The 15,120-nt window shown below is 44.0% G+C and overlaps 1 protein-coding gene across 1 annotated transcript in view; it reads right to left on the bottom strand.

Annotated features, from left to right (window-relative positions):
- Positions 1-8,818, bottom strand: part of CHN2 (chimerin 2) — a 327,241-nt gene extending 318,423 nt beyond the window's left edge. Inside the window, exon 1 of the mRNA XM_060020659.1 lies at positions 8,389-8,818. Coding sequence (XP_059876642.1) covers positions 8,389-8,437 — 49 coding nt within the window. The 5' untranslated portion in view covers positions 8,438-8,818. The remainder of the gene's footprint in view (positions 1-8,388) is intronic.
- Between the last annotated feature and the right edge of the window lie 6,302 nt (positions 8,819-15,120).

The raw sequence follows: 15,120 nt of genomic DNA, 5'->3' as shown, positions 1-15,120 counted from the left end.
CGCTTTTGAAATGCCAGTGAAGAAAATCAACTGAATGCTAAGTAGTACTTTTCTTTTTTTGCCTAATTTTTTTCTTTCACTGAGAAAATTTTCAAACCTTTAGAAAAGATGCAAGAATAGTACAATGGATACCTATATACCCTTCACCTTGCAAGACTATTCTCAAGTATAGATACTCACAAGTCTAATATCCTGGGTGTTCACTCTGAAGAGTAATGACGTGATAACACCTCCCAGTTCGTATTGCTGGTGAGAATAAGCTTTGGTCAGACTGAGGTGAGGGTCTGGCTAACTACTGAGGACAACAAAATAAAGCACAAGTATGTAACTATATTTTCTCTGTCAACCATGAGCATGGATTTCAGCGGTAAACTCTAATGTCAGCAACTTTGTAAATAGATAGAAATGAACCAACCCCTTATGTTTCAAGAGGGAAAAGCATGATCTTTGAAATTAGGAAGACTTTGCTCTAATCCTATCACCTCAAATCCAAGCCCCATCCCTCTCTGAACCTATTTCTTTGTTTACAAAATGGGATATAATGTCTGCCTCAGAGAAATATTGCGAAAATTGTGTGAGATAATGTAAACAGAATGACACTTAGCAGCCATTCAGTAGTGTTAGTTGCTTTTACAGTTTACTACGCATTTTCCCAAACAGTACTTCTTCAGGAATGACAACCCCATGGGATAAATTTGTCAGATATCACTATTTCTGGTTTACAGCCAAGAGAACTGAGGCTCAGAGACATTAAGGGAAGGAGACAGGGAAAAGAGAACTGGCCTCTAATAAGCAGGCGTGCTGGCCAGGTCTGTAGAGGGGATGCTTCTATCACCTCTGTCGATGCTCATCTCAGCTCCAGAAACAGACTCTCACAACTGCAGTTTGCAGCGAGGCATTTAAGGTTCAGAGGGGCTAACTTCAGCAAAGACCACATAGCTAGATAGTTGCTTTCGTTAAGTATCTGGTTAAAGTGCCTATGTTAAGGGTTGAGGAGCCTTGGTAAAGGGTTCAAGGGCCTTGGTTAATGGTTTAAGGGTCCTGGTTAAGGGCTTAAGGGCTCTGACAGAGGATTTAAGGGCTTTGGTAAAAGATGTAGGTGCCCTGGCTAAGGGTTTAAATATCCTGGTTAAAGGTTTAAATGTCCGGAATCTTCTGATTCCACATTTATGGCTCTTCCTACAACATCTAACGAAGACACATTTCAGAAGGTGGGATCTCTCCCCAGCTCAAGGAAGCAGACTGTTTCTCCAGATCTATTTGATTCTTTTTTTTTTTTTTTTACATTGGAGTATAATTGCTTTACAATGTTGTGTTAGTTTCTGCTGTACAAAAAAGTGAATCAGCTATATGTATACATATATCCCCTCCCTCTTGGACCTCCCTCCCACCCACCCCTCATCCCACCCATCTAGGTCATCACAGAGCACAGAGCTGAGCTCCCTGTGCTATATAGCAGGTTCCCACTAGCTATCTACTTTATACATTGTAGTGTATATATGTCAATCCTAATCTCCCAATTCATCCCACCCTCCCCTTCCCCCATGTCCACCCATCCATTCTCTACATCTGCGTCTCTATTCCTGCCCTGCAAATAGGTTATTCAGTATCATTTTTCTAAATTCCACATGTATGCATTAATATATGATATTGGTTTCTCTCTTTCTGACTTACTTCACTCTGTATGACAGACTCCTTCCACATCTCTACAAATGACCCAATTTCGGTCCTTTTCATGAGTTAGTATTATTCCATTTTATATATATATATATATATATATATATATATACACACCACATCTTCTTTATCCTTTCATCTGTTGATGGACATTTAGGTTGCTTCCATGACCTGGTTTTATTGTAAATAGTGCTGCAATGAACATTGGGGTGCATGTGTCTTTTTGAATTATGGTTTTCTCAGGGTATATGCCCAGTAGTGGGATTGTTGGGTCATATGGTAATTCTGTTTTTAGTTTTTTAAGAAACCTCCATATTGTTCTCCATAGTAGCTGTATCCATTCAGATCTATTTGATTATGCCAGGCAACTGGCATCTAGCCTCTCTCCTCGACAAAATGCTCTCCTCCACAGGCCCACCAAAGGCATGGGGTGATTGGCGGCCTGCATAGTGAGTGGGCGATATCTCAATTCCAGGAATCTGATCAATGTCCCCTCTGACCTGAGGTGATGATGACATTTTAAATAAGGTTATTAATTGAACACCTTTCTTAGAGAATGTCTATGGGAACTAAGACATTGGATGATTGAAAATAACACTTTAAACTGTGGAGGTGATACTGTGAATGGGCTGAAGTTGGGTGACTTTGACAGGCCAAACTGCTGAAGCAAGGCCATGTTGTCATTAGGCCATACTCTAAAGACTATATTAGAAGACTGGTCCCCACGATGGTGTTCAATTAGTAATAAATGAGGGAAGAAGCAGGTTATTTGCACAAGCAGCTGGTGGATGGCTCTCCCCCAGTGCACACATGCCATCTTCAGCCTCAGACCCCAGTGGACAGCCACACGGGTCCCCTGGCAGAGCAGACTGCATGTGGGTTCAGCACATTCCAACTGGGTTTTCCTCTAGCCATGGAAACTTTATATAAACCTCTGCTTTCGTTTGTAACTTTGAGACACATGAGTGTGTTCTGTCACACCCACCAGCCTGCACCAGAGATGGAGGTGTCCATCTTGATGCTCTGACCAGAATCCACGTGAGACCAGTAGCTGCCTTTCCCACTGAGCAAGTGGAAGGAGAAGCAGCAAGGTGCTTGGAGGACTAGGAAACTATTAACAGTAAAGTAGACCAAAGGCAGGGTTTCTGAAAACATCTCTAAATAGAAATGTGACCAACATAATAACTGATGAGAAAACCAAAAGGGAGAAAGAAAGAAAGAGACAGAGAGAGAGGCAAGCCAACCATTCATTTTGAAAATTCAATGACATATTTTAGGAGCCATGAAATGTGAATACATTCATAAAAGATAAATCATGGGTGAATGGTGCTATTAATCTTATGTCTATCACTCAGTTCCTTTCTCTTTCTTTATATCTAACTATCTTGGCAGGAATCTTAACCTTCCGGCAGAAAACGCTTTCCCAAACCATACCAAGATGACACTGCTCATGTATAGGTTTTCCAATCCTAACGTCCGGTTATTTTCACCATTATGTGAAAACAGGAGACCCTGCAGAGCAGCAGAAGGCCCTCAGCAGGACTGACACTCAGGCCAAGCCCCAGGAGGCAGTGCAAAGAACACATTGTTCAGTTAAACCCCACAGAGACTGGCCTCAGAAAATACCTGGGGTTTGCATCCCCCAAAAGTTGAACAAATGTCAAGGTCATTCAAAACTCTTCATAGGGTTAGTGGGAGTGGGGGGGGGCATCTGGAGTTTTAACAAAAGTACACAAATCAGTGGGCCTTTGTCAAACACTGCAAACAAGCTGTCATGCTTAAGAAGAGCCTCCTTTTCTCTCAGATTTTATATCACTGAGTTCATCTCAGGTACCACAAAGTACAGTGAAAATCTAATAAGTTAAAATAAGCTGTGGAAAGGTCACCAGAAAAACAGCAAAAAACAATATTCTTCAACTGAGTGAATGATTTCTCTCAGGGGATTGACTTTTAGATTGTGATTTTAAAAATATTTGCAATGTTTCTGAAATCGCAATTTTTTTGTGCACACGATTTCAAATAAAGGTGATCAAATCTTCCTGCCGTTCTAGGTGACTGAAATTAAACTGCCAGCGGTTATCACTAAAACAAAGGTACAGCTATTTTGCTTACACGTAATTGAATGTTTCTGAAGTCTAAAGGACTAGAAGACTTCTCAGTGTGAATGTCTGTTTCAACAAAGATACCCTGTTTTGTAGTATTGGATCCATGGAGTTTCTAATTACATGTATATAAGTCTTGGCAGCATTACTGTAGTTCAATTTTGCCTTCTGCATCTAGGAATGTGAAAGATTTGTATATGCCGCTGGTTGTGACTCGCCAATAACAAGTAATGAAAATTCCTATTTATCATTTCTAGGATCAACACCAGTTTGACAGCAGAAAATGGCATTACTTACCTGGCACACAATTACTGTTGTATAGAATCTGGAAAAATAAATCCCTCAATCCATTCAGGAATGTTCTTTTCCCAATTACGGTTTCAATGACTCTGCACATAACACTGATTTTTATCTTTTTCTATTTGCATTTTAATTTCAAAAGTCCCTGTCAATATTATTTCTATAATACAGTGTGTTTATGTTTTCAAAATCTTAACAACTTCTTATCCCAGGAGTCCCTTTATTATTTAATTTTTTACTTTGTTCAGTTACTGGAAAACATCTCATAGCTTCTTTATCTATTACTTTACTTGAGTTGATTTTTTTCGTTACTTTATGAAATTACCCATTTGGTGATCACATGACTAATATGCAAAAAGTTCTTATTTCAATTATAAAAGCAAATCTAATTCATGACTATTAAGAGAAGTACTTTGCAAGTCAACCACTGTTTATTTCAGAATATAATCAAGTACCACAGGCTAGATTAAAAACTTAAGGATAGGGATTTTTTTCCCCCTGATTTAAAATAAAACAGGTAATCAAACCTTCCTGCCAACCTAGGTGCCTGTGAAATTTAATCACCAGCAGTTATCATTAAAACAAAGGCAAAGCAATTTCTTTCCTTTTTTCTTTTTTTTTTTGTGGTATGCGGGCTTCTCACTGTTGTGGCCTCTCCCGTTGTGGAGCACACGCTCCGGACGCACAGGCTCAGCGGCCATGGCTCACGGGCCCAGCCGCTCCGCAGCATGTGGGATCCTCCCGGACCGGGGCATGAACCCGTGTCCCCTGCATCGGCAGGCGGACTCTCAACCACTGCGCCACCAGGGAAGCCCCAAAGCAATTTCTTTTACACATAATTGAATATTTCAGAAACACATTTCTAAAGAGTTCTCAGAAAATGTATTTAAAAATTAATTTTAACCTGATTATTTCATCTGTTGTGACTCAGCTGGTAATGTAGAATAAATGAGATGCTTGGGTAATGTGGTCCAACAACAGCAGGTAAGAACATATTCTCAGGAAAACCAGATAATTTTGAGCTTAATATGAGTAAATTATTAGATTTTTACTCTTCACACAAATCCATCCAAACCTAAACCTCCCAGAAATAGAGGCTATTCCTCTAAGAGAGGTTTAACCCATGGTATTCTATTCAAGTTCACCTCTCCATATCCTGGACCCTACAGAATCAACCATTCCTTTCTCAGTGCTCAATTGCCCAAGTATGTCCTAAGGTACTGGAGAGCTGTGCCACTAAACCCATTGCTACCTGAGCAGAAAGAAACTGTCCAGAGAAGAGGAACCACCAAGAAAACAGGTCAATAGCCCTAAGGAGGGAGTTGAAAATTAGGCAATGAACTTCCCTATCTCCAGGTCTTTGCCTAAGATCTTACCTCTTCCTGAAATGCCTTTCCCGCGCTCTGCTTTTTGAAAACATTCCACTCATCCTTCAAGGCTCAACTCATATGTCACCCCTACTGACCCCTCACAACTGAGGTCATCACTCTCTTCCCTGCACTCTCCTCCCCATAATTTATTTTATCAAAATGGAAAATAGATTGCTATTTGCTTGTCCATCTCTGCTGCTGGATGGAGAGGAAAAGGATCTTGACGCATTTTTCTATTCCATACACTTGGGATTATGCCTGAAACCTAAAAGAAACTTAATAAATGCTTGTTTAATGGAGCTCAAACCGCAAGACCAAACTTAACATGCAAGGTAAGAGGCAGACTTGATGTGTGTTGGACTTACTTCTGTACCTAAAGTCTGAGTCAGTGAGAGCTTTCTTTTTCATTCCTCCAAGGAACAAACTTTATTCACACCAAGCACTTATTTAGTGCCACACCCTGTGCTAAACGCTCTATACACGTTATCTCACTTAATCCCCATGACATTCTTATGAAGTAGTTCCTGTTGTTAGCATCAGTCTCATTTATCGATGAGGAAATTGAGGCTTGGAGAAGTTAAATAACTTACCCCAAGTTACCCACTGCTGGAGCCAAACTCAAGGACAATAATCCCAGAACTTCAGAACTTGAAGAAATCCTTTAAATTATCTTTCTCACTTAACCTCCTTGAATCTGATGCTTATAACTTACTGCCTGGCACATAGTAGGCCCTCCAAAACGGTGATTAATAGATTGATGGAGTGTCCTAATTTTTCAGACTCTGGCCTTTGCCTGAGAGAACCCAGCTGCCACCACAAACAGGCTCTATTCTTTCCTGCCCAACACCTCCCACAGGTGTGAATTGCTTGTGTCACCTGAATTATTCATGATCCACACGATGGTGAGCTTAAAAAGAGAATGCTGGCTCTCAAATTTTTCAAGACAAAGTGCCTGATTAATTGGTGAATTAGCCAATATAAGCTCATGGCCCATGGTTGAGTCATACCAAAAAATATACCTCTGCCCACTTTTTGAATTTAAGCTTTCGCAAAATTTTCCAGTTTCCATTAGGATTTAAAACAGTGGTAACTAAAGCAGAAAAAAGAACCATCACAAGCATCTCTATTCTATCTACAAAGCAATTAACATCATCTAAAGCTTATACTGTGCTGCTTCAAACCCATGTATTCTTCTTAAGGCTGAGTTAGGTTTTTCAATAACATTCCTTAAGCTTAAGGAGATCTTTCATCAAGATCTGAAAATTCAGATGCCACAGCATCTGTAATTTATACCTTCAGTAAATCATGTGATAACACTGCCTTATTGTCCTTTATCCTTTCTTCTTTCCCTTCGTCACCTCTCCCCCACCAGTTCATTTTCTTGTGGGCCATTTTCGGAGAGGGATAACCATATGCTAATCATAAGCTAACATCACTGTGTTTTAAATTCAATGTTAGTCAACCAAAATGAACTGAAAAGCAGCAGCAGTGGTTTGGGGGTACTAAAAATAAACTGTAGCATTTGCTGAGTTCTCAGAATTAAAACCACAGGCGGTCAACTTGTTGCTGCTCTTAATAAGATATGACTGTTCTGCCCCATTGGTTGCTACTAACAGAAACTTCAACTACATCGTACACATAACAACACTGTGCTTTTCATTAGTTGGCAGTGATCAAGAAAGGAAGTGCTATTTCCCTGGAACTAAAACCTGCCAAAAAAGATAATAAATGGCTTTCAAGTGATCACCTTGTTCCACGTCACAACTGCACCTTAGTCAAATCACCTTGCATTTATGATTTAATTAGTCACACATCTAGAGATATGGTTCCTTAATGCTTGGCTTGCTGTCCAATGCCTCCAACAAAGTGTTTCTTCTTGTGAGTTTAATTTTTGGGTAATAATTTAAAACACACACACAATAGGAATTAATACAATATTGATATATTAAGCATTTCCATTAGGACTTCAAGACCTTCTTGACCCATGAATGCTGTAAACTACACTAAATGTCTTATCAGCTAACCCTTTAGGGTTTGTCATTAAAGTTTTCAATGACTAGCGAAGTAGAAGAATTCTACCTAATGCATCATCCTGATTAGAAACCTGTCATACTCAGAATCCAGTGGGTCTGCTTCTATTGATTCCTACTCCTTCAGATTCATTAGCAATTTGTTCTCTTCAATTAGTCCCGCTGTTCAACGTAGAAAAGCTGAAAGAAGCCCTTCCTTCCTCGGCCGCACTTGAAAAAAAAAATATGTATGCCTGGAAAGTAAAATCACAGAACATATTCCAAGAGGCCACAGAGGAAAATCACACACACACACACACACACACACACACACACTTGCAAACGGGCAAATTGTCAAAGGCTGGCTCGACCTCGCGTCCCCTAACTCGCTTCGATCAGAACCAGAGAGAATTACCTCTATCTCAAACCCATACCCCAAGCGTGGGTCTCCACGGAGCTAATTTCTGAAACAAACAAAGAAAATCAAGTCTGCGAGAAGCGAGGGTTTGCTCCCCACTGCCTTGAATGTGGACATCCCGCGGAGCGGGCACCCCAGAGCGGGTTGGGGCGCCCAGCGTCACCCTAACCTTCCCCGCCCCGCCAGCCCGGGTTCCAGCGGCGCCAGAAAGTGCGAGCCCGCCCCTACCCGGTTCGCTTCTCGCCTGCTGCTCCCCAAATCTCCAGAACCCCCGCGTCTGCACACTAAGGGCGCCCCGCTCCCCCACCTCTGCGCTGTCAGACGCCAGGCGCGGAGGTGCTGTGGGCACCGAGGGTGCTGGCCAGCCAAACAAGTGTCACACCGGCCGCCTGCCCTCACCCCGGGAGAGAGGGCAAGACGGCCACAGGTAGGCTCTCTCCATCCGAGTGCGAGGCGAGGGCAGCGGGCGACAGACCCAGCGGGGCAATCGCGCCCGACGGGCTGAAACTCACCGGAGGACACCGAGGAGCCGGACAGGCTGGAGTTGCTGGACGCTGCCATCTCCGCGCGCCCCGCGCGACGCTGCTCGCTCAGCCGCGGTGCGGACGCCGCCGCCGCTGTCCTGGCCCGGCAGCTCGCAGCCTCCGCGGCCCCCAGCCCATGGCAAAGTCCTGGGGACGCGCAGAAAGCACCAGCCTCCGGACTCTGCCTGCACTTCCTGCTCCGCCAGATGACGCGCTGCTGCCGCCGCTATTTATTTGTGGTTTCCGTCACTCTCGGCGCCTTCGCACGCTTTTCTGCGAGTGTCGAGGGTAGGTGGGAGCGGAGGGAGGCCGAGGGGCGGCCGAACCAGACGAATCGTGCCTCCAGCTGAGCCCCAGCTGCGGTGCGCGCTCCCCAGCGCGCGGCTGGGACCAGGGTGCCCGGGCTGCCCCGAGACGCCCCGCCGGCTCCCCGCACCCTCCCCCCGGCTCCCGCCTCCCCGGCGGCACTTCAAGCTGCCCGGGCAAAGGCGGCGGGAGACAGACAGACAGAGCGACCTCCCCCTTCTCCCTCCTCCCCAACTCCGCTCGCGCGCACACAAAGGAAGGAGAGGAGACGCGGGAGCTCGGGGGCTGGTTCAGCTGCCGCGGGCTTGACAGCTCCTGCGACGGGGGCTGGAGGGGGAGGCTGTGGGCTGCAGGGCGGGGCGACACTGGCCCGGGGAGCCGGACCCCGAGGTGCCGGGGAAGCCGCTGGGGGGCGCGGGGTGAGCATGGCTGCGGTGCACAGCGCGGCTCCAAATGTTTGAGGGCGACCGGGTGTGGGGCGTGGGGGAAGGTGGCGGGACTCGCGACGCCCGCCCGGACTCGGGAGCAGCGAGACAGCCGGGGTGCGATCCAGAGGGCGAAGGCGGGGTCACTAAGGACACGATGCTAGGCGTAAGGGGGCCTGGGATGCCAGAGCGGCTATGGAGCGCTCCTTATACTCCCCTCCAAATTGTCCTTTGTCACTCTGGAGCTGAGGATTCCTGCCCTGCAAGAAGGTGCGTTTCCTAAAATACCCTCAAAACACCCGGCAAGCCAATCCGGCTGCTCTTAAGTACCCCAGCCATGGACAGTGCCCGACGGGTCCACTGGGCTTTTGAGCTGGGCCTTCAAAGAAATAGAGACGTTCCAGATATGCCATCAGGCCCACACAAAGCCGGGTGTCAAAGAAAAAGAGGTTCTCACACTGCAGTCTTGCAAAGGATCTTCACAAAAGACTTAAGACTTAGCAGCAGGTCCAATTGTGCCCATTCTGGATAAGGAACTACTCAGGTGTGTGAGAGAAAGAGACTCTGGCACAAGGTGTGTACTTTACTCCTGTATTTAAACCTAAATTAATTTCACTGGGAGGAAATATCATGCAGATTTTTTAAGTCTATTTCACGCTCCCAGCAGGGTAATCGGTTCTTTCATTCCTGAAGCCACAGAAAACTGTGAAATTTGAACAGAAATTGTTAGTTCAAAGGAAAAAGCAAACATTAAAGGAATGAAAGTACTCTCATTATGTAGCAAAGTGGAAATTGTTCACATTGTGGTTGTTCAATTTTTAAAAACATGGTTAAAAGGACATAGTCAATTTAAAAATTATCAGGAGTGACACAGGAACAGCAGCCAATCCTAGGGGGTCCACCTCAACCAAGCACCTAACACACAGTGAATAATAAATGTTGAATAATCACAGTATGCACCCATGTCACATTTTCTAGTTGATTTAAACTTTTTTTTTTTTTAATTCCCTCCAGGATGCCATCCCAGTGTATGTTCCCAATAAGGCTCTTTTTTTTTTTTTTTTGCGGTACGCGGGCCTCTCACTGTTGTGGCCTCTCCCGTTGAGGAGCACAGGCTCCGGACGCGCAGGCTCAACGGCCATGGCTCATGCGCCCAGCCGCTCCGCAGCATGAGGGATCTTCCCGGACTGGGGCACGAACCCGCGTCCTCTGCATCGGCAGGCGGACTCTCAACCACTGCGCCACCAGGGAAGCCCTTGTTTTGTTTTTAATGCATCTTGCAGAATAGTTGAGGGCTCCGGAGCACTCTCCAGTCACATTGGACTGAGTCCTCCTGACACTCATCTACATGGAACTTGAAACATCCCAGCCTGGTATACGGAGACCCAAGCACCTCCACTCCGCCCCCCTTCCATTCTTCTTCTTCTTTGTGTAATGCAGCCTTGATGCAGCTTAATGTGGAGCCCTTCAAGGACATATGGCCCATCACAACCTTGACCTCTCTGTCAGAATAGAATTCCTGTTTTTTTCAGAGTTCTCCTGACCAAAGGCATCATCTACCTCTCTGACTAGTAATCTGTGTATCCCTCCAGATCTTTAGCTGGTGGACTGTCTGACTTGGCTATGTCACCTAGTAGGGCTGTCTCCCTCTGGGCTTTGAAGGAGACTACACCTGGATTCAAACTCTGGTTCTGCCACTTATTAGCTGTGGGACCTTGAGCAAATTACTCACATTTGCTGAGGTTCAGTTTCTCCACCCCCCAACCAAACTCCTGATAATGTAGGGCGTGGTGAAAATTAAATGACATGAGATGTGTAAAGTCACAGTGTACCTGGTATACAGTTTGTGCTCCATAAGTGATTGTAAATTTTTTACTTGAAAGATGGAATCTATGATTTGAACAACTTTGGCTTTCTCCACTGCATCTGGAGATAACTGGAGATAACTAATCAGCAGTGACCTGTTCTACCAGGGGAAATGCTCATCTTCGGCCCAAGGTTTGTATCTTTCTTGTCCCAAATCAAGAAATATGCCAACAGGTTTCATCACTCAGAAGTCTCACAAAGGGATGTCAAATTCTATTTCTGCAGTTTGGATGATGATATCTACCCTCATAGAGCTTTACAGTCCTTAGTTAGAGAAAGTAAAGCATGGCCCTGTGAAGTAGATTATTTTTTTATTCCCAGTTGACAGATGAAGGGACAGAGGGACACTTGCTGTGAAGGCATCACCCCAAGGCACCCTGTGTACAAAAGCAGAATAAGATGGAAAATAATTTTTTTTCCACTGGGTCCAGAGGTCAGAAGAATACAAGACCAACAAATACGCTTGCTGAGTAGAAACGGGATGACTGGGGAGGCTTAGCTAATTGGTAGGAGATGGACGGAAACTCTGAAGTCCATTATTTTGAAGAACAAAAGGAAAGCTCTAGGTTCAGTACTAAAATCTGAAAGTTAATCAATAACTTGGATTGTTAAAGTCATAACCAACAGAGAAAACTCAGCAGGCATGATCGCTCACCATCAACATAGTTTCAGAGGCTTAATGGCTCGCTGCCACTTGCAAAAATGTTTAATATCAATATATTAGCAGAAGGTAGAGGAAACAAGATGCTAACCTCCTCCTCAGTAGGCTCAGGAACCTGTCTGTGGACCTTCCAAAGCATTCCTCTAAATGAAGCAATAAGAAAATTCATTCATATACTTTATTCACTCATGTACGGCCTTATTTCTAGGTAATGCCTATCTGCTGGTAAAAACGGGAATATTGGTGCTACAAAGATCTTAAGTCTGTTTGAGAAGCAGGGATTTTTTAAAGATATTTCTACCTTCTTTCTTCAAAGAGTAAAGTACTTATGGGATGAAAGGAGTCTTGATAACTTAGTCTATTTAGGCTTAAAAATTACCATTTTGTTTTAACTTAGCATTCATGCTTAGCTTAGCATTTAAAGCCTTCCCACCTTCCCTTTCCAAACATATTTCCTGTTGTCCCTGTCACAAACGTAACCCTGCCTCACCTCGCCCCCTAACCGCTGGGGCTGCCAGCACTGGCCTTTTCCCATCCCTCCCTGCTGGACCTCCTACAGACCGTGAAGGTTCAAGAAGAATGTACCTTCTTGGGGAATCGTCCCTGAACCCCAAGCCAGAAATCGGCTCTCCTTCTGTTGAATTCCTATAGTCTTTTCTCTGCACCTCTCAAATGGCAGATGCTCTGTCTTGCTTTGGTCGCAATTGTGGAACATATTTGACCTCCCTACTTTATTAAAAGCTTCCTGGGGGGTAGGATCCTTGTCTGGCCGGCCTTTGTAGTCTCTACCATGCTTTACACACAATAGGTGCTCAGTGGATATCTGTGGAATAAGTGAGTAAACCAAGGAACAAATGAATCCATGAATGGTTCTCATGTACACCAATTAATTTTCACATCAGTAGCTGTGACCACTGAGCAACTAGGTGATGAGTGACGCATCTGGAGCACAAAAAAGTTGACGGGCACGTTAAGGATCCACTATTTTGCTGTGAACAAGAAAAACTAAGATGGTGAAAACAAGAATAAATTTCCAAGGAGCAAATGTTTGCATTCCCCACCCCCACTCCCATCACCAGCTGTTACAACTCCTGTAATTTATTGTTTACAGAGGCGCTCTTCTGTTACTGTAATTTGTTTATTTTTGCTTTACTGTTCCTTCCTTTGAAGTTTAAAGGCAGACGTGAAAACACCGAAGGGTACATGCGGCTGTTGTGGCTGGAGCTGAGCTCCCACATTTCAGGCACTTGGGGGTGTTTGTGAAGGTCATTCCTCTTCTCCATGCTAAGCATAGAATGAAACATTCCTGACTTTCAAGATTAATCCAGGGGCCATCTTTCGGGAGAAGAGTGGGTCTATTTGTCAACTAGTTTTAAATATTTTATGGCAAATACTCTACTATAGAAAAGGGGTCCTTTTGCCATTAATTTCTCAACATAGATATACTCTGTTGTAGTGAGAAATATTTCCCTTTGCAGTTTAAGCCGTGTTTCTAATGCAAAGATACCTAGTCCTGTTAAAGAGAAAACACTGGCTCTTCCGGGGTAACGTCAGGTGTAACTAAAGGCAGAAGCTGAGAAACAGTGCACGTCCTCCGAAGAGGTGCGCAGGCAGCCCAGGGCTGGGTGACTGGAGCAGACAGCTCAGACGCCGCAGGTAGCAGCCCAGCCTCTGAACAAAAGGAGTCCACACCTGGGGTGCAGACAAAGGAGGCCGCCTCGGCTACCCAAGTCCCAGTTCACACCGCCTGCCGCTGGGGACCCCTAGTGGCGACATGCCGCAAGCACAAGTGTTCCTGAATCTGAGATGCGGAGGGGTCGGGGTAACACCGAGTTTCCCTGTTTGCCACTTAACTTGGGAGATCAGGCACACACTTATGGCATGGCTGTCAGCTACAACCTCTTTGACTTGAGAGAGAAGTGGGGAGGAAGAGAGAGACAGAGGTATTGAGAGAGAAAAAGAGAAATGAAGGCTTTTCTTTCTTTCTAAAGGAAAAAAAAAATCAGAGTTCAGAAATTCAGTGATAGAGTTCAAAAACTCATTGAATATGCATTCTTCCACAGTTCACCTCTGGCTTTGTTCCCTGACATTTTAGATAACAAAAATCTTTTCTACACTCTATGTCCAAAGAGAAATCTAGGATAAACTAAACTGAAGAGAGCTCTAAGCCTACTCTGGGCAAATGTGTACAGTGAGTTTGTTTTTCATGTCTTCTGGGGTACCTCTGGCTTTATGCTTTCATTATCGAAGTTTGCTTTCATAAAAGTATCAGAGGGATTTGTTCTCTAACTTTTCACTCATTTATGCATTCACCACTTCACTCAGTGATGTTTACTGAGCACTCACCATGTGTCAGGGAGTACTGCTAGGAAGAAAGTATGCTGGGAAGAAAGATAAGAGGAAAGCAACATTCTTGCCCTGGGGCATCCTACAGTATGATGCCTCTCCTCCTCCCTGGAACATTTACATTTTAGCTGGGACAAGGTTTTAAGCTACAAAAATTATCTCTAATTGGGAATTATAGGTATTACCTATGCTGGTGGCAACTTTATTTTCAGCATTTTTTTTTAACAAAACATCCAAAATTAAGCCTTAAAGTCTGTTTCTAGATAATTGGCATTTCCTCATTCAGTTTTAGCTTGTCAGCTCAGAGAACGAAGCAGGATACTGTACTCTAAATGTTCTGTGCCCTCACCTCCCAGAAAAGTTCTGAATCAATATTCTCATTTCATTCCCTGTGGCAGCTACAGATTCAACAACAAAACAGAAACAAATTTTTTTTTTTTTTTTTTTTTTTTAAGGAGGGAGGGTAAGTGGGCATTGGAAGAAAGCTAACAGACACAATATCTGGGCCAACTTTCTGATATAAGAAAACATATTTTAGCCTTTTGCAAATATTCCAGATTTGTTTGTAAAACAAGGTATGAAATGATTCTGGAAAAGTTGAATGTGTATCTATGCAGTCAGACAGACCCAGATTTCAATCTTAGTTTGTCATTTATTAGCTGTGAGACCTTCAGCAAGTTACTGCATCTCAGTCTCCTGATCTTTAAAATGGGGTGAACAGTACTTACTTCAGAGTTTGTGAAGCCCAAATGAAACAACAGATGTAATGCAGCGTCTACCACATAGAAGCCCAGTTAGGAGTTCTGGGTGTCTATTCCTCAGAGCAAAGCACAGTGTGCTTACACCTATCTCTCCAGAGTAGTCTGGAAGAATAATGGTCTGAGGCAAAAGTAATTTTCATCTCTACCTACCACTCCTATGTTCCATCACTTGTGTGAGATTACATTAAGACAGGTGAGAGAGGCCTGGGCTCTGGAGATAAATCAGAGTTCAAACCCTGATTCTGCTACATATCATGTGGTAACCTTGGACAAGGAGCTTAACTTCTCTTATTCTTAGGTAAAAGGCAATGATATTAGTGTATGCAATGTTATTTTAGTACTCAATAATATTTAT

The sequence above is a fragment of the Delphinus delphis genome, chromosome 9 (assembly GCF_949987515.2).
Source record: "Delphinus delphis chromosome 9, mDelDel1.2, whole genome shotgun sequence".
Taxonomy (NCBI): Eukaryota; Metazoa; Chordata; class Mammalia; order Artiodactyla; family Delphinidae; genus Delphinus; species Delphinus delphis.
The sequence above is the reverse complement of the archived record's forward strand: the minus strand, read 5'-3'. Positions and strand labels throughout refer to the sequence as shown.